At 36.0% G+C, this 25,150-nt stretch overlaps 1 protein-coding gene across 1 annotated transcript; it reads right to left on the bottom strand.

Moving 5' to 3' along the window:
• Window positions 1-8,305: 8,305 nt before the first annotated feature.
• LOC149248176 (sugar transporter ERD6-like 6) lies at window positions 8,306-16,085 on the bottom strand. Its single transcript, XM_089448022.1, has 11 exons — window positions 15,861-16,085; window positions 15,682-15,737; window positions 10,120-10,222; window positions 10,026-10,085; window positions 9,849-9,914; window positions 9,626-9,691; window positions 9,376-9,451; window positions 9,216-9,280; window positions 9,010-9,088; window positions 8,667-8,758; window positions 8,306-8,497 (listed from the first exon to the last, which is right to left on the bottom strand). Exons 1-11 carry the CDS (start codon window positions 16,083-16,085, stop codon window positions 8,306-8,308), a joined length of 1,080 nt encoding a protein of 359 aa, XP_089304148.1.
• Window positions 16,086-25,150: the final 9,065 nt, after the last annotated feature.

Here is a 25,150-nt window from a genome sequence, read left to right as displayed (position 1 = left end):
TTTATGGTTCATGCATTGATGTTTACATGGTTATATGTGTATTGTTTTTGCTGCTCATATGGTCATATTTATTCATATGATATTAGATGCTAATAAATTATGTGGTGGTGTTGTGATTTAGTTGAAGTTAAAATCAGTAAAAATTTATATCAAGATACACTATTGATTCAACCCCCCCCCAATAGTGCTCAAGGTTTCTAACAATCCAAAGAACAATTTGTTTCTTACCCATAGAAGGCCTTTTTATAGGGCATTAGATCACATATATTGTTGAACCTATCTGCTACCATGATCAAGTAGTCATGTCCCTTTTTGGTTGTTGGTAAACCTTCCACAAATTCCATGGAAATGCTTTCTCAAGGATGAATGGGTACTAGAAATGGATGATATAAACCTTGTTTCATGTTACTAGTCTTGTTGGTAATACAAAGCAAGTTCCTTTTATCAACCTAGTTACCTCTTATTGCATATTGGACCAATATACATACCTATGCAAGCTGGCCATAGACTTCCCTACACCAAAATGCCCTACAACCTTGGAATCGTGAACCTATTTAATCATTTTTAATCCCTCACTTTTATGAACACATAACTTAACTATCCCATCAATTAACCCATTCTTCAGATGGTATTCAATTGTGCTATCACCATTGTGCACTAATCTAGCACTGCAGCTACTTAAACTACTCCTTGAAGTCCTCATACTTTTTCCTCTATGTATCCATCATGGGTGAAAGACTTCATGTGCATAAGAGTTCCAAAAGCTGTGATATTTGATGCGGATCACCTTGAAATCATTTCATACAAATTGTTTATGTTGTCCTTCTTGTACTTGACCATTAAATGAAACTCTTATTAAAACCCCATCCATGTCTAATGCATGGTTTATTGTAGCTTACTTTGGGTTTGCAGGTATTGTAGTGGATGATTATTTTTGTGGATTATATTGAATCAGTGACCATGATATCTTTCTTCTTACAATCTTTCTTTTGTTTCTTGAGGTTGAACTCTAGATGAAATTTCCAACATTTCTCCTCGGAATGACCATCAATGTTACAATGGTTGCAATGATTATTGTGATCTTTGCACTTGTGCCTTGTGAATGTTTTATTTTTGTCTTTTTCCTCTTTCCACTTCTTCTTCCTCAACTTGAAAACATCTTGATGCTCCTTCTGCTTTGATCCACTTGATTTTCTTTTCTTCTAGCCATTGTTCTCTAGGTATTGTGAATGTACACAAGCCTCATCCACATTTTTGAGTTTGAACAACATCACTTTCTTCCTCATATGGTCGTGCAAACCCCAAAAATACTTGAGTAGTGATTTTTGGTTTCTCCAAAGATACCTAGCATTATGGCCATCTTTATAAATTTTGTGGTGTACTTCTGTACAATTTTCGCCTGTCTCTATAGGAAGTAATTCCACCAAATTCACACTCATTTATATACATAATGGGGTAAAAATGTGACTTTATGAGAGTTTCAATATGAGAGTTTCAAAATCCTCCCACTTAGTCACTAGAGGATCTTCCTCTAATCTTAGGGTCTCTATGTGGCTTTCCCACTAGGTCAGGGCATTTTCCTCTAGTTTTAAATGAGCAAATGAAATTTATATTCTTCCTCTATATAGTGAACACTAAAATAAACTTCTAGCTACTGCAACCAATGATTTAAATTCAAAATGTCAATCTGAACTTGATATGGCTTAATGTCAACCTTCACTTCCACCTTGAAAATTAATTGTGAATGGTTCACATCAATCAAACTAGAATGATCATTTTTAGGTTCTTTCTTACACTCCCTATTTAATCTTTCCAATCCCCTATTTCCCCTCCATTATGAACTTTGATTTGGAACCTATATCTTCTCTAATTCCCAACTTGTTCACCAAAGCCACTGCAAAGAGATTCATGTAATGACTGATATCTACAGCTCATTCTTAAAAAATTCAGAACCTTTCCTCTACCAAATCTCAAGGGATATTGATATACTCATTAGCCATGGCTAGTATTTTACAACTTTCTACTTAAACTGATATGGATCCCTTGAATATTCCCACAAAATTCCAAAATAAGCCTGAATTTGATATCTATATGATCCATAAAATTTTATGGATATTCCATTGGATGGTTTCTCACAATAGATCAGATAAAATTATACTTAAAATTCGAAATCTATACCATGAGGGTTAATTTTTTCTTATATTTTTGTATTCATTAATTACTATGTTATGACTATGCATGCAATGAAATAAATCTCACAAACCATAATGAACATAATATATGATCTAGGAAACTGTTATAGACATTTTTGGGAACTGCAACCCCAAGCATAAATGTCCATAAACTAAGGGCTCCTAAGTCCCTAAAGGTGTTGTTCCAACCCCTAAAAGAACAAGGTCAACTGATTACAGCTCCTCCCAGAAGTTCTCCATGAAAAAACACTTAGAACTAGTCAAAACTGGACCATTTCACCTGCTCCATGGGCAAAGTGCGTTTCATCCCACCTAAATACACACAGTAGGTTCGTTGCATTTCAAAAATCCCTTCTATGGGGTGCGATGGGTGAGAAGGGACAAATGGCAGTGTCAATCCGCGAGGTGGAGAAGCATGGAATCTTCCAGAAACTTCTCCTGTGACACTTGCCTCTATGAATTCGACCAGGGATGAGTAAGAGATCATCAATCTCCAAGTGGAATCAAGAACTATCAGAGGGAAGACACTAATCAAATCACAAGCTGACTCATCTCCCTTGCAGGCATCTATATATGGATCCCTCATCCCAGAGATCCAAGGGAGGGAATTTTTTATCTTGTAAGGAATTGTTGTTGGTTTCTTGAGGCAACATCATAGTGTTGGGTGATCTAAGCTTTTCATGAGGTGAAGGAGGGCTCACTTGCTGAGAGGATGATGCTGGGTCAGAACGATTGGTTGTAACTCTCTTGGCTCTTTCTTGATTATCAATAAAGCTATTCAAGTTTTCCTCCATACTCTTGTGTGATTTATGTTTTATGCATTTGTATGGTCAGTTTACATCTGATCCTAGATTGTTTATGATAATAGATCCATGTTATCGTATAGTGTTATGCTACTTTGATTCTACAGGTACTCTATGAAGCTGGGTATACAAGAAAGCAAGTAGCAAAGGACTATCAGAAGAGAGAGGAATCGAGCAAGGAACCAAGCGCAAGACAAGGGTTGGTCTCCTTAATTCTTCTCTCATCTATCTTTCATAAAGGAAAACGAAAGTAGTTTTACTTTGTTTGTTTCTAAGGTAGCTACCAGCGGTAGTGGGATTAGCAGTTCTGCTTAGACACTTTTCCCTGTAACAGAAACCCATCTAGAAGAAAACCTAGTTGGAAGGTGAGGTTGCTTTACTCTCTAGTTCTTTGAATGGAAATTAGGTACAAGTAGAAAGGAGTGAGATATATCGCATGTAGGTTGCTACAATACACAAACCATTGCTATTTTCCCTCTCTCTATCCACTCTTAGCTACTTTGTTCATCTATGGAAAAAAATGCACTCGAATAGAATGGAACCTTTTTCCCTACTAGTGGCCCGATTATGACACAACCTAATAGCCTCCTTATGGTTAAGTTTGACTCTTTCAACTCTTACATGGAGCCACAATATTGACTCTTCTAGAATATTCTTCATTGTGATCATGTGGCTAGCCTCGTTTCCATGAATAATGAGGCTTGACATGGAAACCTCTCAAATTTTTGTGGTCAAAACAGGAAGGTCAACTTTCGAGTGGTGTAACCTTTGAATATGGACTCTAATTGATGTGATTCTTTTAGCATTGAAAGGTATGCATGTAGAATAGAACTAGGGGGTTAAATTATTAATTGGCAAACATTTACCCCCCCAAAAAGATATTGTTTGATATTTGAAACTACTTCTAGAAGGTTTCGCCCCAATTTGTCAAACTAGGACCCACTAGTAAAAATGGTCCCGTGAGTTGATTCCTCCAATTTTTCCACTCTAGAAGCGTCAACATGGATGAAAAATAATATAATGATCAAACTTGGAGCAACTTTCCTCCTTGTAGAAGGTAAATTTGGAGGGTGAGAAAGTGTTGTTGCGTGTAGATACTACTAGAAAGTCTTGAAATCTCTCAAATTTGTCAAGAGAAACTTGATTTAGGTAGGACCAAAGAGTGATTTTGACCCCAAATTATGGATATAGATACATCTAGTTCTTTTTATACATTATATGCTTACTATGATGAAAAAATTCAAAAGGACACCTTGAAAGCTTATAAAGCTTAAAAATGCAAAATAAAATAGAGAAGAGACCATGAAAATAGCTTGATAGGTGATGGCCAGCCTATTGATGACTACCACAATATGTGGGCAAGATGGTGAAATTACTTATAATTTGGTAGTGTGAGAATTTATTTTATAATTTTTGTCTTTGGAATGTTGGAGTTGAATATAAGTACATATTGAGATTAGTGATCCCAATATGAAGTTATTTTGTTAGAATTCACTACTCTAACAAATAGCAGGTCAAACATTGAGATTTAAGACAATCACTGAAACCAAGATGAAGATTTCACCAATATGTTGAAGATGAATATGGATATGCACAATATGTGAGTGGTTGTGGAGAAAGATGTTATTCATGTCATGTGTCATGTATATCTTGTTGGAAGGACAATTATTTTTAAATGCAACAAAGAGCTTGGTTCAAGAGAAGCAAGCAACAACTCGAATATTGGTTATTATAATAATGGACATTGGATGATGGGGGTAAAACAAAAGTAAAATTGTTTGAGTTGTTGGGAATAACTAAAACTCATGACCATATTGCAATGTGGTCCACACTTTGTACTTGTAGAAAGTCTATGTGTCATATTTTGAATTAATGTATTGGTCCTATATGAATTTCAGTATGTACTTGGTGTATCCATGAGGTGGAGAATGCCTAGATATATGTGACATGCAAAGGGAATATCATTGTAAGACCTCGAGAGGCATGCATACCCATTTATCATGTGTGCTTGATGACATGGGAACTTGTCTAGTTTAATTCAATAGTCTTTATTACAGAGTTCTTTAACACTTGAGTGGACCACATTGGTTGTAGACTTCGGGAAGTGAATTTTTCAATTCAAGGTGAGTTCATCAATAGGTTGAATGAACCTTGTAAACAAAGGACATCCTATTAAACTAGTGGTTGCAACAGTTAGTTTCCCATGCATTTTGGTGGATGGTTGTTTGTTTATATGGACATCAATAGTTTGGTGGTATATACTTGATCAAGGTATGAGGTGATAATACTAGGTGAGATCAAAGGTAGACTTTGCTAATCAAGAGGTTCTTTAGTTTGCAGTTAAGCATGTTCTATAGAGAAGATGTAGATGAAAACCTCACTGACGAATATTAAGACAAGTAGTCTTTAAGGGGAGTACCAAATAACCACCCACATAGATAGAGATTAATCTCAATAATTTTTAATAATCTAAATAAAACACAAAAAAATTTAGCACTATACTCATCATTTTAACACTCCCTCCTGAGGATAGTGTTGGGTATATGCAAACCAAGTTTAAATATGAAATATTCAAATTTCGGCTTAGGCTAGGCTTTAGTAAATCTTATTACATCTAACTTTAAGGAGAAATTGTGTTGTTGTAAAACATTAGAGCATAAAACAAAGTTAAGTTACTATAAGAAGGTGAACCCTAATCATGGGTCCTAAAAATTTGTCATCTTTATCACTTATGACACTATGAGAATCGAAGACAAACAACACTTTCTCTTAAAATGTCCCACATCATATTACAATTTCAAAATGTATATTACACTATAAAAAAATCACATTTTAATCCATTAAAATTATAATACTTCAAAACTCTTACTCTCATATATATATATATATATAATTGAATAATTTTTTATTTCATAAACCAATGAATTTTAATAAACTTAAACCATCATCACTTTAAAAAAAACAAAAAATTATTAACATGTAATTTTTTTAATGATAGTTATCCATTTTTGTAGTTAAATTGCGTGAACTTCTTAGTACATATATAATTGTGTACACTTAAACGTAAGTAATTGTAATATCCTCTCCATTAATATATAACCTTATTTATCCAATCTTACATTAAAGTTGTCAAAGTTAAAGGCCGCAATTTATACCTTGTCCACGTAAAACTAGACCAACCACTCCTGCCCATGATGAAAAAATTTCATCATGTGTGCCCGCACATGAAGAGAATATCATTACGTAGTATATAAACTTCCTAGTCCTAACATTATTAACATTAAATTATTATAAATGTAAAACTCCCAACATCTTCAAAGAAATTATTTAAACAAGATGGGTTGCATGGAAACTAGTCCCTGCCTTAAGCGGGAAGACCAAGGATGACGTGGTTGAAGGGGAAGACCAAGGACGATGTGATTGAAGGAGCAATTATTGAATAAAACATTAGCTGCCTTAAAGGGGAAGACCAAGGACGACATGGTTGAAGGAGTAGCTACTGAAGAAAACATGGTTAGCTACGTTCAAGTTATATCTAGCACAAGTAGCATAACAAGCAAAAACAATACTAGCTAGTTAGCTTTTAGCTAGCTTTTATACTTGCAGGTTCATGCTCATTGTGATGTGCCAATTAAACCAATGGAAGCACCATTAACAACATAGTAAGCAAGGTTATTATACCTATTACAAGACCCATTCCAGAGGTTGTGAAAGAGACAATTTCTTAAGATAGAGAGACTCTACAGTTCTCACCATGGTCCAAGCTAATAGCAGGAGGCCATGAACCTAGTACTTTGAACATTGAACTACCTATTTTTTAGGAACCAACCATCTTACATGAGCAACTCCTTTATTAAACCAGAGGGTTTTTATAAGACTACATAGAAGCAAAGAAATAAGACCAATCACAACAAACCTTGTAATCATATAAGTCACTACCCCCATTGTCATTGCTTTCATTGAGAGTCCCACTAAGCACACGATCAGGGTCATCCTCGATCTTAGCCTCAAGGTCATTCTATGCATCACGATATCCATCTTCCCGTAACTACAACACTTCATTGTCACTTGAACCTTCAGTGCCACTGTCCTCCATTTGAGGATACATTTAAGGAGAGGGAGGGCTTTGCTGCGTTTGATCACCCTGCAACATGATTGCAAAGATAGTCACCATAAAATATGGTACATAAAAAAGACTTCACCAGTGATATTCGGCTCAATTATATCCAAAAAGCCTTAATTTTCTAAATAACAGCAGGTAGCGAATGAGAAAATGGAACATATAAGAAATCCATTTCTTTCAAGCACAAAGAGATACAATGCAAAACATAAATTAAATAGATTCAAATCTTCACAACCATGTTGAATTGTGGAATACTAAACCTCAAATAACATCATATTTCAACTCAATCAAACTAAAACATATCACATTCACATCGTGATGGTCTATAGATTCCTCTGCTATAGTCTCTACAATTCTCACCATGGTACTATAGATTCCTCTACTATAGTCTCTACAGTTCTCACCATGGTCCAAGCCGATAGAAGGAGGCCATGAACCTAGTACTTTGAACATTGAACTACCTGTTTTATCACGAACCAACCATCTTACATGAGCAACTCCTTTATTAAACCATAGGGTTTTTATAAGACTATGAAAATGAGGAACCGAGTTATAAGAACATCATCTGTATGTTCGCCCGGGTCTCAGAGAGGTATACCCAACTTTTTAGCACCCACTAACAGTAGAGTAATTACAGTGCCCCAAAAATATCTAGCTTTTTAGCACCCACTAACCGTAGAGTAATTACAGTGCCCCAAAAATATCCAGGATACCTTCAGTGAGTTGAAGATAACGAGTGAAATCGCATAAAGGGAGGCCGTCCATGGTACTTTCCTGCTCAACAAAGAAAGTTTGCAGTTATGCGAGGCAGCAGTATGTCATAATTGTACTTGCAAAAATGTGTAACGGTCTCAGCACTGATTTTGTTTCTTCTACTTGCATGACTAAAATGTGTAACACTCTCAGCACTGATTTTGTTTCCTCTACCTGCATGACAATGCAATGTTTCCATTGACTTCTGCAGTTGAGATCCTTCAATCCAGTGTTGTCTCAAAATTTCCAAGCTATAATCAATTATGAATAAAAATATGAATTTTTCAAATATTCACCAAAATTGATAAAATGTGGGTTTGAGTGCTAAAAGTAATAATAAGTCAACGAAGAGTCTGCACTTTTGGAGTTCATACAGTGAAAAACTAACCTGCGACTCAAAAAGTTGAAATATTGAAAAATGGAAAACAAAATATTCACAATTTAACAATAAAAGACTGCATAGAAGCAAAGCAATAACACCAATCACTACAAACTTTGTAATCATATAAGTCACTGCCCCCATTGTCGCTGCTTTCACTGAGAGTCCCACTAAGCACACGATCAGGGTCATCCTCGAGCTCAGCCTCAAGGTCATTCTGTGCATCATGATATCCATCTTCCCGTAACTACAACACTTCATCATCACTTGAACCTTCAGTACCACTGTCCTCCATTTGAGGATACATTCTCATTTAATACAGATCATTCTCATTTCAAAGTGACAAACATGCCTCCACTTATCAAAGCACATTTGAAAATAGCACCAAATCAAATGACATTCAAGATGTGACTCACGGTCAAAGGCAATGCATATTTGCGCTCAAAAAGCTCTGATGTCTTGATGCTACTTTGTTGATTGCCCGTCTCCATGATACTCTGAACCACAACGAAAACAAAATTGTGATTAGTTAGAAGATAATTGTCCCAGTATATTAAAAAAAAAGGATTAATTCCTGTGATATGTATTGTGCAATACCCAGACCATTTGCAAAGGCCAAAAAAACTGAAAGAAATAAGAAACCATACAGACTTCTGAAAATGGAAATGGAAAGGAAAATGAATGATGAGAAATGAATTCAAGATTGGGAAAGCATACAGACAGAAGGAAAAGTATAAACAATTGAATGAGCACATTTTCTGCAAAAAATTGAAACATCGACATCAGAGCCTCGAAGAGCCTGCAATGAATCTTCAAAACTTTTATTACCAATCTTTGCCTGCATGTGTATGAGCATAAAGAATGAGACCTTACTGATAATGGATCATAGTAAATCAGTGACAAGGGCACCAACAGAAAGTGTCATATCATTTCAGTGTACATGCTTGAATGTGCTACTAACTCACCAACCATCTTGGTGATTCTGGGATAAAGAAGAGTCCAAGCACCAAAAGGGCACAAGGAATTATGCCTGCCCAACTAAAGATGTCATTATATGGCTATTATTTGGAAAATGATAAAGGATCTCCATAAACTATCCCCAACAAAAATGAATTCAAGGTATACCTATAATTGCAAGAGGCCTCCAGGAAATGAATAGCCCAAACAAGTATGCCAGCATAATACCAACTGCCACTGAGAGCTGTTAAAAAAATCAATAGTTATTATCAAACATATTATTCGTATGGATTTTTAGTAAATCACCATTAGTGATTCTGAATATTGAAATTTATGCACAATCATATTTACTCTAGCACTTCAGAAGACAGTAACAAGACTAAATGTTACTAAAATTACTAATACAACAAAATCTCACCTGATTTACTGCCCCAAGACCTCCTCGAAGGTGCCTTGGTGCTATCTCAGATATGTATACAGGTACCTAAAAGAACCATATCAAATATTGTATGTTAGAATCATACTTGTCCATTTGTAGTTTTGTATACATAATCTTCATTCACATATTCTACACCTAAATATAGAAAACATTTAAAATACTACTAGCCCTTTCCCAACCTTGTGAGAAAGGTCTTACTTACAGCAAATGAGATGACCCCAACTCCAAACCCTGTGAACAATCTTCCCCAGTATAAAAATAAAGAATCCTGCAGCCATAGCAGGATCAAATAAAGAATTGGCTTCCAATTTAGAATCCAAATGAACCAGAAACTTTCCAATTTCTAGTCAAGACCCTTCTCTAAGATAGCTTAACTTGCCTTTGCAAAGAAAATGACAAGCCACCCAATAATATTTGGAATGGCAGCCACTAATAATGCCTGCATACAAACATAGAATATTAAAGGTACTTACGCCTTTCCATCCAATATAATCAGCAACATGTCCACTGACTATTGCACCCACCATGGCTCCTAAGTTTGATAAGGATCCAAATAAAGATGTTGGTAATTGACAACTAATTAATGTAAATTTGGGTAAAATTGTATTAGTTATTGACAAGTTAGTTTCATACCGAATCAACAGTTATGTAACTGAGGAGGCTCATATAAAACTGATGAATGCCCGAACTATTATGGATGGAGAATCATTTATTGATTGAATATAAATTCCAATCCCTTGCCCCATGGATGTTTCCTTGACACCCTGTCAGGGTTTTACCACGTAAATCTTGAGTTTTTTACTTGTGTGGTTGTATTCAGTTTCATTTCTTTCTTGGTTAAATTAACCTATTGTAACTACAATTGGTATCAGAGCTCGGTTAAAGAAATCCCATCATAGCCATGAGACAAATCCGCTAGAGAGAGATGTTGTCGCCGTCGAAGAGCAGTCTTTGACTCAAGTCAAATGCACTCGATCTGTCGATTGCTGAAGAACTAAAGAAACTATCAATCAAAGAGCAGCAACCACTGAAAAATTTCTAGAGTGTCGCATAGGAGCAAGACAACCATTTTTTTCAGGCAACAAGTCGTCACCAATAAAATTTGATGTTGCAGACGAAAAGAAAAAAGGGATAGCACTGCTGGAAAGAGTTGTGGTAGGGAAGCCCGTTTGTCTACCCCATGAAGAGAATGCCGCCAGCCCTCTACGTGTGAAGAAAAATGCAACCACCGCCACTGTCCATTGTTTGAGCCACACTTCAAAGGAAATGCATTGTGAACCCTTGTCGTTGTTATTGTAAAGAGCAAGCCCCTGCTGCTGTTGTGAAGGGCACATCGATTCTGCATAGAGACATTGTCGCTGCAGCCATTTGGGAAGAAGGTTTTGCATCAATCTACTGTGGAATATCTGAGTAATTTTTCTTTTACAGTGAAATAATTTGAAAGCAAATTTTTCCCAGAAATTTTTTGTACTCTAAAAAAAAACTAGTGGAAAATTTTCCAAAAATTTGTTAAAACTGATGGGAGAAGAGTAGGGTTTCATTAATTTGAAGGAAAACAAGTTTTTTTTTCAACAAAATCTGTTGAAGGGTTTCTCTATTTGAAAAAGGGGGGCATTTAAAAAAAAAAAAATAACAGAATCGAAAAAATTGAAATAAGTTTTTGTTTTTTCTTAAAAGGGGAGATTGAGAAATTTGGTTTTACTCAGATTTTTGAATAAGGGAAACCAAAATAAACCCTAGTTGAAAAAAGGAAACCCTAGGAGGAAGGATTTGTAGGAAAGAAATGGCTAAAATGACAAATGCAAAGTTCAAGGTGGAGAAATTCACCGGCCATAACAACTTTGCTCTTTGGAAACTGAAAGTTAGGGATTTGCTGGTGCAACAAGGGTTGCACAAATCTTTGGACGAGGCAAAGAAGAAACCTGCTAGCATGAAAGATTCGGACTGGGAGGACTTGGATGCCCGAGCTCTCAGTACCATCAGGTTATGCCTGGCAGATGAAGTTCTCTTCAACATTGTTGAAGAGAGTACAGCTTCAGGCTTACCAAAAAAACTGGAAAAACTATATATGAAAAAGTCGTTAACCAATAGAATTTATTTGAAAAGACAATTGTACAATCTTCATATGAAGGAGGTTTCAAAAGTTGTAGAGCATTTAAATGATTTTAATACACTTATATGCCAATTATCATATATGGAAGTTAAAATTCAGGAAGAAGACAAAGTTATAACCTTGTTGTGCTCTCTACCTGAGTCATGGGACCACTTCGTAACTTCAATCGGTTTGAGCACCGCTGATTTTTTGTAATTTGAATCAGTTGTGGGATCTATCTTATCTGAAGAAGTACGAAGGAAATCCAATGTTGAAACAACAACACCAGAAGCCATGATATCTAGAGGATGGTCAAAGGAAAAAGGAGAAAAAACAAGAGGGTCTTCCAGATCTAAATCAAAGGGACAGAAGTGTAAGGAAAAATGTTGGCACCGCAACAAAATTGGACACCTTAAGAAGGATTGTTGGAAACGAAAAGAGTCTGATGACCCAAAGAAGGAAGCAAATCAGGTTGATTCAGGTATGACAGACGAAGTTTTATCTGCTAAAGAATTATGTATGATAGATGAAACTTTACCTATATGTAATGTCTCTTAGGGTTTTGAAAGTTGGTTGTTAGACTCTGGTGCTTCTCATCACATGTGTCCACACAGAAATTGGTTTACTTCATATGAAGATGTAAATGGTAGTTTTGTGTTTATGGGTAATAATGTAACATGTCAGATTGTTGGGTTGGGAAATATCAGGATTAAAATGTATGATAACACAGTTAGAACATTAACTAGTGTTAGACATGTACCTGAATTGAAGAAAAATTTGATTTCTTTGGGAGTGTTGGATTCAGATGGTTATAAGTTTACAAGTCAGAATGGAGTGCTGAAAGTCTCTAAAGGTGCCCTAGTTGTTATGAAAGCAGAAAAGGTCAAAAATATTTACAGACTCAAAGGAAGTACTCAGGTCAGTGAAGCAGTGATTGTGTCAGAAAAAGAAGAAGAAGGTACTTGCCTATGGCATCAACGATTGGGTCACATGAGCGAGAAAGGTCTTCAGATACTGATGAAACGTAAATCTCTTCCTGATCTGAAATCTTTGAAGTTGGATTTCTGTAAACATAGTGTGTATGGAAAACAGTGTAAACAAAGATTTAAAACTCGAAATCATAATAGTAAAGATATTTTAGACTATATTTATTCTGATTTGTGGGGACCATCTCCTGTTGTATCATATGGAGGTGCTCTATATTTTTTAACGTTTATTGATGATTTCTCCCTTAAAGTTTGGGTCTTTATGCTGAAAAAGAAAGCTGATGTATTCAATATCTTTAAACAATTTAAAGCAATGGTAGAGAAAAGAACTGTGATGTTTATGCTCTTATTCCTAAAAGTTAGCGTTCAAAATTAGATCCAAAATCGAAATTTTATGTATTTGTTGGGTATGACTATGCGGTGAAAGGATACAGGTTGTGGGATATTACATCACGGAAGATAGTCATTAGTAGAGATGTAACATTTGATGAATCTTCTCTTTTAAAATCAAATGTTGAAAGAATTGAATAGGAACAGGTATCGCCAAATCAACAAATTCAGTTGGAGGCTAGACCTTTCGGTGACAATTAAAAGGAAGAAGAGACTTCTGGAGAAAAAGGTGTTGAAGATACAAAGGAAATTGTTGAAGTTTCTGAACCAGTTCAGAAACCAATCACTCTAAGAAGGTCTACAAGGGAAAGAAAAACTCCCAAAAGGTATGAAGATTCTACTTCATCTTTTGCTTTGATTACTGAAGATGGGGAACCTTCTTGTTATCAATAAGCAGTAGATGATACAGATAGCGAAAAATGGAAAATGGCTATGGAAGAAGAAATGGATTCCTTAGCCAAGAACAATACCTAGGATCTTGTAGAACTTCCTGAAGGGAGAAGTGTTGTTGGATGCAAATGGGTCTTCAAATTGAAATGGAAAGTTGATGGAAGTATCGAAAGGTATAAGGTGAGACTGGTAGAAAAAGAGTATTCTCAGGTTGAAGGTATCGACTTTCATGATATTTTTTCACCAGTTGTAAAACTTGTTTCTATTCGTATTGTGTTGGCACTAACTGCATTACTTAACCTTGAGTTAGAACAGTTAGTTGTTAAAACAACTTTTCTACATGGTGATTTGAATGAAGAGTTATATATGGAACAACCATAAGGTTTTGTACAAGGTCGCGGTAGAAGATTAGTTTGCAAGCTCAGGAAATCATTGTATGGTCTGAGGCAGTCTCCCAGACAATGGTACAAGAAGTTTGACTCCTTCATGGTGAGCCAAAAAATTATTAGAAGTGAGTATGATCATTGTGTATACTTCAATATTTTCAATGGCATATTCATTATCTTAGTTTTGTATGTTGACGATATTCTTATTGTAAGCAAAAGCATGGAATAAATCAATAGGTTAAAGGCTCAACTCTCTAGGGCATTTGATATGAAGGATCTTGGCGCAACAAAACATATCTTGGGCATGGAGATACATAGAGACAGGAAAAATGGTAAGCTTTAGCTATCACAGCAGAAGTATGTGGAGAAAGTACTTGAAAACTTTTGTATGAACAATGTGAATCCTGTTAATGTTCCATTAGCTTCCCATTTTAAGCTTTCTTCAGTTTTGAGTCCTAGAACTGATAAAGAAAAGCAATATATATCTCATGTACCATATGCAAATGCTGTAGGAAACTTAATGTATGCGATGGTATCTGCAAGACCTGACATTTCACATGCAGTTGGAGTTGTTAGTAGGTTCATGGAAAATCCAAGTGAAGAACATTGGCAAGCAGTGAAATGGGTGCTTAGATATCTAAGAGGCACAAATGACTGTTGCATCATCTTTAATGGTAGTGAAGGATCAGTGTGAGATATGTAGATGCTGATTATGCAGGTGATTTGGACAAAAGAAGATCTACTACAGATTATGTCTTTACTCTTGCAAGTGGAGCAATTAGTTGGATGTCAAAGCTTCAAGAAACAGTTGCGTTGTCCACTACCGAAGCAGAATATATAGTTGCTTCAGATGTCAGTAAAGAAGCAATCTGGTTAAAGGGTCTACTTGATGAGATTGGAATGACGCAGGAGAAAGTGAATGTACTTTGTGACAGTCAGAGTGCTATTCACTTGGCTACAAACCCTACTTATCACAACAGAACCAAGCACATTGATGTAAGGTATCATTTTCTAAGACATGTGATCAATGGCAGAAAAGTAGCTCTTCAAAAGGTCCATACACGGGAGAATTGTGCAGACATATTCACAAATCCAGTTACAGTAGAGAAGTTGCGATGGTGTTTAGCTTCTCTTGGCTTGCAGAAGAGATGATGAATGGACATGGGCAAGGGATTAGGAAAATTGTTGTCAAGGTGGAGTTTGTTGGTAATTGACAGCTAATTAATATAAATTTGGGTAAACTTATATAGTTATTGACAAGTTAGTTTCATACCGAATCAACAGTTTTGTAATTGAGGAGACTCATATAAAATTGATGAATGCTCGAACTATTGTGGATGGAGAATCATTTATTGATTGAATAGAAATTCCAATCCCTAGCCCCATGGATGTTTCCTTGACATCCTGCCAGGGTTTACCATGTAAATCTTGAGTTTTTTACTTGTGTGGTTGTATTCAAATTCTTTTTCCTTTCTTGTTTGATAACCTCCTGTAACTACAAAAGAGAACTAACACATAATTCAACATGTTTTAGGTCACAATGGGATTTTCTGTAGCCCCGTTGGGAAAGATCAACCACTATAACTCAGTAGGCAACAATTGAAATCTTTTATGGGAGCATTCAAAACTTATGGACTGATTGTGTTGGACAATAGTAAATACACCTAAATAGATATTAAATAGGTCCATGAATTTCTGAAGAGATGTATGATTGTCTGTGTATTTTTCATAAAAGTCTAACTGAAAGGCATGCCCTTAAAAATCTTCTAACAGTGAAAGCGTACCTGAGACAAGGTTAAACCAAGATCATCAACGATCCCATTTTGAGTAGGCGAAGAATATCCAACCTGTTACAACATTACTTTGTCAGAATCGTGAGAAATTTAATCAACCTTTCCCTGTTTTGAAGACTGAAAGGAATTCAAGACAAACGTTGAGAAGCAAACTAAGAAATAAGAAAAATGACTTACACAGAATCCAAACTCTATAGGCCCCAAGGCAACAATAGATGTACAAAGTATTGCAACAAGAGAACTCCCTTGGAGGGCTTGAAAATCTACACTTTTAGCCCCTTTACCACTAGGATGACTAGATTTTGATCTGCTATGTCGACTACTTCTTTTTTCTAAAAGAGGCTTCTTTACATCTCTACTGTCAGCCCCATTTCCCGTCTCCAAATCATCTTTGTATGCCATCTAGTCCTCGAGGGTAAAAGTCCCAGAGACCAAATTTCTTGCAAATTTAATGCTACTTTACTAAACTCCTGCACAATTCAGCCCATGAAAACCTTTAACAGTAGCACATGATGATAGGAATCAATGCTAGTAAAGAAAAGGGCTTTGTTGTGTTTGATCACCCTGCAACATGATTGCAAAGATAGTCACCATAAAATATGGCACATAATAGAGACTTCACCAGTGATATTCGGCTCAATTATATCCAAAAAGTCTTAATTTTCTAAATAACAGCAACTAGAAAATGAGCAAATGGAACATATAAGAAATCCATTTCTTTCAAGCACAAAGAGATACAATGCAAAACATAAATAAAATAGATTCAAATCTTCACAATCATGTTGAATTGTGGAATACTAAACCTCAAATAACATCATATTTCAGCTCAATCAAACTAAAACATCTCACATTCACATCGTGATGGTCTATAGATTCCTCTGCTATCTAATAATCTAGAACACTGGAAATATAATATTGTGCAAACTGTATTATGCGTTTGGAAAATGTGAAATTTACAAGCATATAGTCATATAGGATCCCTTTCAATGCAGCGTCTTAACTCTCTAGGTTGTCACAAAACCTCCATAACAGAAAAACTGCCAAAATGGTAATAATGGAAAACATAAAAGTTGGTGCAAACAAGAAATGAAAAACAACAAAACCTCTCACAAAAGAAGTCATATTTTGCACTTTAAATATACAATTTAGCAATGCATGTCTACTTCTTTATATAGAAAATGTCAATGTGGGAAAGACAAGTATGTTAGGCACTTTAAACATACAATTTAGCAATGCATGTCTTCTTCTCTATATAGAAAATGTCAAGAATACTACAAGAACAGAGTGGCCATGTGGGAAAGACAAGTCTGTTAGCTTTTGAAGAATCTAAGCAACAATGAAGTTGATTAGGTTAGGTCACCAACACAATCTGTGGGGTGCAGCGTGATTGAAAGATCAAACATACAAGCTACCTGCCAATCTATCATTGGCAAGGCAAGCAGGATAAGATCCTACAGACCAATAGACCCTACAAAACCTCAGTCGATCCAACAAATTGTCTTCTATTGAAGAAGCAACACCACTTTTTTCACAGTATATGAAGCAGTTGATTCCTAATAGTAAGTTGATCAAGTCAATGAACCAACAGCACCAGGAGCAGATCAATATGTAACTGGAGTCATAGTGGTAAGAATTGCTAATGGTTGAATAAAGATCATGAAACTGCCAAATCATGGTAATGGTCGTATTAGAATAATTAAATAAAGATGTGGAATAAATTATTGGATAACAAAATTGTTGTATTAGAAGAATTAAATAAAGATGTGGAATAAATTATTGCATAACAAAAGAGTGACGGGTCAGATAATATCAACATTTTCTTTAATGCAGAGTATCTGTGTAAACTTCCAGAAGATACAAAGTCATCCTTTTCAAGAATGAAAACCATGACAAGAAGCAACAGTTCATATTTGAAAATCTTAAAAGTTTGGAAATCAATATTTGAAAGCAGTAGGAAGAAAGAATCGACTGAATCAGAATTCATATTGATGTTTTGCTCTAATGTCATGCAACATGAAATGCAATAGCTGGGGTGTCAACAACAAGAGAGAGACCTAACACAAATATTGAAAAATAAGGTGTCGAAAGAGTTGCTCTACACTGATGTGAAAAAAGAAAATCCAACCAATGGAACCACAGAGGCATACACTGATGTTGTAACTGATGTACAAAAAGGAAATCCAACCAATGGAACCATAGAGGCATTCCCTTGGTCTGGGAACAAAGGAACTATATTCAACCCATCTACAACCTTGCAGTAGCTGCATCATTAAAAAAATTCATGCTAATGGAAAAGAACAACCAGTAAGATCTCTCATACCAAAGTCACGAAGTTGTGCATCATAAGTGAGGAAAGTGCACTAAAGATGTCAATTGAAAATCCTATTTGTAAGAATTGTGCCAATGGTAGTATTAGATAGAGCAGTCAAGTAAAATCAATGTTAATGTGCATCAAATATCGCAAACTAATGCAAATAACTAGAAGGAGACAATTGAAAAACCGCAGTTTAGATAAGTCTGTGTTGTTATTCATATTCAATGCACCGAAGGCATTGTCTATATTCTCTGCAACGTTAGAGATGCATGCACACACACATGCCTGAAGAGATGATAGATCACCCCCATCCAGAGTCAAGTAAATGCAATGTTAATGTGCATCAGATATCGCAAACTAATGTAAATAACTAGAAGGAGACAATTGAAAAACCACAATTTAGATAAGTCTATGTTGTTATTCATATTCAATGCACCCAAGGCATTGCCTATATTCTCTGCAATGTTAAAGATGCATGCACACACACATGCCTGAAGAGATGATAGATCACCCCCATCCAGGCTTTAGAGTTCACTTGCAATCATTAATGGATCACAAAACTAGAAAATCATAATAATGATGTAATGAGACATAGTTTAGGGTTTTTTAGGATTAAGTTAATGTAAAATCATCAGATGAAGAAATAATAAGGGATCGGATCTATCATCAGAAAATAGCAGGCTTACAATAAAATATCACTGCATGAACATACCCATTAGGGGGATATTAATGTAGCTTAAGACAAAGATAGTTGCGGAAGGAGGAAACACCAGAACGATGAGATAATTATAACAATGAATAGTCTATGGTCACATTAGATCATGAGAAAGTTGCTAAGTATGAATGACCCCTAGATCTCATCATAAAGTATATCGATATATCTGCACCATCCAAAGCACTCACACAAAGGAAAGTTGTCTCGACACAAAGACCTCAAGTGTTAAGGTCATAGGAACTAAGTGATTGAATGCATCTTCTTTCAACCTCAAGCATGGAATCTGTAAGCTTCATATTCCCATGCCTCTCACTAAATTTTTGCAACATCTAACACATAAGAAAGGGGTGATTGAATATTTGGGAATCGAAGCGTAAACTCAAGAGAAAATATCTAGCCCTCTTCCAACTCAAGACCTGCTCTTGTCTCAGAGAAATGATGAAATGATCTTGAGCTGTGAATAGCTCCTTTGAGCCGATCTCATAAGCCTATCTGACGGTATCCCTCAGAATCCAAGATAGTCAAATCAACCAATCGGGGCTAGTTGAAAAAGCTCTTTACTATTGGCTGCACTCATGATACTTAACCATGCTAACCAAAACTTAAACTCATTCCGATAAGTCAAGTCCAATAGATCACATGATGGCAAGAGTAATCCACATCGACGACTCATATCTAAGTGGATCTGCATCCTTACTAGGTACCATTTGCATCTAGCATTAAGTCACTACGTCTATCTGTCACTGGTTCAACCTCGATCAATATCATATTCGCTGCCAAATCATCAGAAAATAAATGCTCACAACAGAGTTTGTAATAGCCTCATCCCAAGTGCATCCACCATGGACACGAGCAAGACCCATGCTGTCCTAATTCGAACTAACGCTCACTAGAGATGGATCACTTCGAGAAAAAGCAAACCACACTATAGTATTAGAATCTGTTGTTTACCAAATGAAGCGAATTGATCCCACAGTAGGGGGGACACCAAGGACAGAGGCTGAGTCAACAACACCAGAAGCAAGGCATCCAAGTATACAGAAACAAAGCAACCTCCAGAACCATCACCAGTTGAATCTATTGGTTCAATTGAAGAACCATGTTGAAAGCCTTTACACCCCCCCTTTTGGTTGTTCGAGAAGCAGTTTCACCATAAGAACTAATTGATCGAGTGGTTTAAGCTTGGGTGAGCCATTCTTCCTTATGACTAGCTTATATTGATTATATGTAGACTAAAAGGATAAGGAAGTGTAAAAGTGTTCACTGGCCAGAGACCTGAACTAATTACATGGCATCCTGCATGTCTTGCATGGTTGTTTCAGGGAACAAAGTAGTAAGGCGCGTGGCCTCCTTGTGGGGTCCACATGGCGCATGAAGGTCATAGTTTATAATTTTGGTTCCATACAGAACTGTTGTCACTTACGATGTCCGCATGGCTTACAGGTGCTCACTGTGAATTCCCTTGCTATGCCGAGGAAGGACTTGCGTTGCTCATGCGCAACCCCAAGAGTTAGCTATCATTACATGAATCGACAATCCCAAGAGTTAGCTATCATTACACAAATCGTCAACCCCAAGAGTTAGCTATCAGCCAAATCCTACAAAGAGAGGCCTGCTTTCACTCTAGGTGCCTATGCCTATGCCTTATCTAGTTATATCTTTGCTTCAATTACTTATATCTAGCTTAAGGCGGTCTGTGGGCTTGGAGAGCAGCTTTCTTTGATGTCGATGCAGGTCAATTGAATCCGCTACTGGAAGCTACATATATGGAATTGGATATGAAACTAGAGGATATGTCTTTGCGCCTGCTTTTGGATCTTCATCTACCTCACTCCTCGACCCTTTGCCGAACGCAGCCCGAAATGATATGTTAGTATTAGAAGGTAAGCAACAAATGGAAGTGCAATAACACCTATATATAGGAACTGGAAGGGATGTTGGGATCGGTTCCTCCATCGGGTAAAAAATTAGCTCTGCTACCTCCACCCCCGCTTATACCAGGTAAACTTCCGGTGCTAGTGGTGCTTTCTCCACCTTTGCTCTACCCTGAATCTCGATCTCAATATATCACCTTACGTCTGTCTTTCATGGCCTTCGGATTGAAACGAGTGCTTCCGGCGGTTCAACTTCAATGGTTCATATATGGGCCGAATTCATTGATTATTCAACGGGCTCTGTCTCTACCCCAACCTTTACCTTTGCAGGTTCCTCTCCCATAGCTATTTCCACCTCTGGTACCTATACTATTGTCTTTGATGGTTTCTATGTTCATAATTAACCTACCTCGTTGACTTATATAGAGCTACTACTGAATAATCGAGTTCCATTTACCATAAGCCAAGCCCACGAAGCATATTGCTAATATTACCGCTATATATAGTTCATCAGGTAGTGGGCATTCTAGTTTTAGGAACTGATTGATTGACAGGAGCGGAGCGGGGCAAGTGAATACAAGGTGGAATTGAAGGGAATTCTAGTTGTAGGGACTAATTGATCAACAGGAGCGGAGCAGGGCAAGCGAATACAAGGTGGAATTGAAGGTACGATTCTGATGATCTCAAGTTTAAAGAATCTGAAATGTTTGGTAGTTGTGCAGGGTCGGCTATAGTCGCTGGCTGGGACCTCCGTCACTAGCTGGGACCTCTGCTGCTTGGAGGCACTTCAAACAACTTTCGTTTCCATTTATACTAGGGCTGCTCTGCTTCTGCTTCTAAGATAAAGTCTTGGGTTAGAGAGTTTCAGTTCCAGGGTTGCTCTGTTATGCTTCCAAGATAAAGTCCTGGGTTAGAGAGTTTAGGTTCCAATGATTAACCGAACCGTTGTCCATCTAGATCTTATGCTACCACCACCGTCACGACATGACATCTTCATGCATCCTCCACCTCCACCTCCACTTATAATGCATGCATCCACCACCTGTAATGTGCATCCACCACCTGTAATGCACCTGCCGCCATAACAAAAACAAAAATCCCCAATAACCCAAACTAATGCTAACATTACTTACTCCAAAAAATTACTTGGCCACTCCAAAAAAATTCTAAAAATGCACTGATTAACTAAAATATAATATATAGTTCAGCCTCTTCCGCCTTGGGAAGAGGCCAAATAATACGTTAAGACGTTAAATGGAATGAGAAAGGATAAATCTCAAAACAATCAAATATGAGAAATTGATTTTGACAAAATTGAATACAAACTAATGTCAAATGCTAAAAACTGATTACTATAGTCCATGCCACCTACCAAATGAGAAGAACTAATAATATAAACATAAAAGTGTGATATCCCTCACAATATCTTAATAAAATATCACAACTATTTTTATAATTATTAAAAAGGCGTCAAAAGAAAGTGACCCCTTAATTTATTTGGCAATGCCCTTATTTCAATAATATTGAATATAGAAAACTACTTTGTTATATTTCTTTTGAGTAAGATATATGTAACAATATAAATTAATTAATAAAAGTAACTTAAAAACTGGTTTACAAAAAATATAAGTTTATAAGTGAGCATATCCATTTAAAATTATAAAACATTGGGTAATTAGGCAAGTGAGGGAAGTGAGATCACTGAGGGGGTGTTGCTTTATGTAATGATGGAGGGAGATGTGCTCATTTCTCTATGTAATAATAGGGTTGTGATTTGGGTAAGTTAGATAGCCATATTTATTTATAAGTTAATTTAATGCAAATTAGGTTTATTATTTTTTTTATATGTGATTATAATTTTTTAAAATTGATTTTTATTAATGTTTAATTTTTTTAATTAATAGATAAGTTGTATTGGTGTTAGTTATATTTTAGTGTTTTATGCTAAGTTTTTATTCGTGGTTAGTATTAATTTCTAAATTTTACTGAGTTAATTAAGAGATTCTTTTATTTCTATGAGTTGTTTTATTAGTTGTTTATTGGTTTTTTGGGAATTAGGCTAGGATGAACCTTCAGACAGTTGACATTCTCTATTTTGTATCTTTAGTTTTGAGTTAGGTTGAGGTTTTGAGCTAGTTTTTATTCTTAACAAGTTTTGGTATTGTTTCAATAGGCTATGAGGATGATGAGATAGCAAGCCCATTGTCGATGTGGAGGTAGCAGGAGAGGCCTCCCTGATGGTTCGCAAGCCAAACCTAGAGCCCATTCTTTGACTTGACACTTGCACCAACAAACACCATCGGAGGTGCAATAAGAGTTGCATGAGGAAGAGGAGGAAACAAGTGCATAGCAAAATTGTCTCCAAGATTCAAATATTATTCATACAGTTATAGATTGAGTGCCTAATATAGGTCAATCAAGGGGGAGACTGAACCATTACTTGCATATTACAGATCTTTATTGGCAACTAAAATCACTCTTGGGGAAGGCCCCCCTGGAAAGAAATGATGTGAAAGATGAAATGTTGTTGATGTTATATGAGTTCTAACTACACTTCAAAGGCATGGAAAACCATTTGGCTTGGGTGGAGGCTACTATCATGCATGGAAAGAGACCTACTCCAGATGTTCTAGTTGATATGATGCCCATTGAGGTGGATGCTTCCACTTCTTCTTAATCCTTTGAATGTTTGGAGTTTCGATGTCAATAGTTGATCCAATGCCCATTGAGGTGAATGCTTCCACCTCTTTTCAATGCTTTGAATGTTTGGAGTCTATGTCCATTTGGTCTTTTAGTCCATTAAAGCCTCTGAAAGATGTAAATTTCTTTGTGAGCATTATAGTTAGCATGCTCAAGTCTTGCTTTCTTTTTGTTATTTTTTGGTATTTAGCTCTTTACTAGACAAATTTTGTTTTGACAATGATTTAGTTACCCATCAACAAACAAAAGACACTCATACATCTAAACACTATTTAATCTTTTTTGATAATCTAAAAAATTTATTTTACCAAAAAAATAAAAAATAAAATAAACAAAAACTTAATATATGAATTTTATTATCCTTTTAAAAAAAATTATACAATGTGAAATTTAATCTTCTTCATAATTAATAAATTTAAATTAATTTTATTTTTTAAATTATTTTATGTACCAAATTTAATTTTTCTCATTTAAAATAAAAAATTATATTTTTTAATTCCCATACTTAAATTATAAAAGGCCCTTAATTACTATATTTAAATTATAAAATACTTAAATAATAAAGCACTATAATTCCTTTTCTGCACACCAAATCCTAGTATACTCGTTTATTTTGCCCAAATTGATTGTTTGTTGCATGTTCTTTTCTAATCCCAATGACCAAATTCAATGGTTCCTTATCGGTCGATGACATTAAATTAAATTATTCAATTCCATGAATATGAAATTAAAGTCCCACCAATATCAATATTAATATTAAATTCAAATTTTTATTTATTATTTTCGATTTAGTGGCAATCGACGAGAGGCCAGACGTATCCCACCCAAGTTTAACTACTCCACTAGTTAAAGATTCGCACGCTCTTCCCCATGAAGTCACCAGTATAAGGACGGTATTATTATACTAATCTAGCGAAACTTTTGCCTGTAAGTAAATACATAAATATAGCCAAATAATAATTATGGTAAAGCCACTGAAAGCGACGTTGTCCGCGGTGATGAAATTGCTTCAGCTGGCAGTCACCTAATAATGGTCCTGCATTCAATTTTTTATTAATATGATCAAATCCGCGGGCTACGACGACTATTGAAACGAGAACAGGCCGCGTATTGTCCTCCTCGTCATGTTATTAATATGTGCCGACTCCCCTCTGCAGTAATAACAAGCAGCGGGATAATTGTGCGCAGTTATGGAGAAATATACAGGCGTCATATCATATGTTTACACTCGTTTCAGAGCCAGAGAACGAGGCATGTACCAGAGGCTTGAGCGAGGCATGTACCAGAGGCTTGAGCGAGGAGGAGGAGCGGGAAAGAGGAGAAGAAGTTTGAGAATAATCAGATGGAGGAATTTCAGTCGAACTCGAATATCTGCATGGGGAATCTGTTTTCCAGTTCGTGTTAAAGTATTTCTTTCCAACAATGTCTTGAGAGAGAAGCGAAAAGGAACCTGAGCGTTTCAGTGGCATGGATCTATGCCTGTTTTTTAGGCTAATTATTTTTTCTGATTAATTCACGAGGATCGGAAGATCTGAGTAGATTGAACTTTTCGCAAAGAATGTCTTAACAGTTACTTCTGTTTATTGCAAGGTTATCTATTTATTGTTTATGGTCAATTTTTTGACTATTTATTTATTTATTGTAATGGTTTTTTTAACAGTATTTCTTAATAATATATTTATGGTTACAAGATGAAGTAGATCTATTGGGCCTAATGGTTAAGAGCATATGTTTTTTCCTAAGAGGTTATAGGTTCAAAACCAGATGGGTTAGAGTATGTATTCTTTTGTAGACTTAGTAGTCAAATAACTCGGTGGAAGTGAGTCCCTTGTTCCACAAACAAAAGTGGCTTGGTTGTGTAATA

The sequence above is a fragment of the Pinus tabuliformis genome, chromosome 7 (genome assembly GCF_031772625.1).
Source record: "Pinus tabuliformis cultivar Carrire ecotype Pingquan chromosome 7, CPIR1, whole genome shotgun sequence".
Taxonomy (NCBI): domain Eukaryota; kingdom Viridiplantae; phylum Streptophyta; class Pinopsida; order Pinales; family Pinaceae; genus Pinus; species Pinus tabuliformis.
This window is presented reverse-complemented; position numbering and strand designations above follow the sequence as displayed.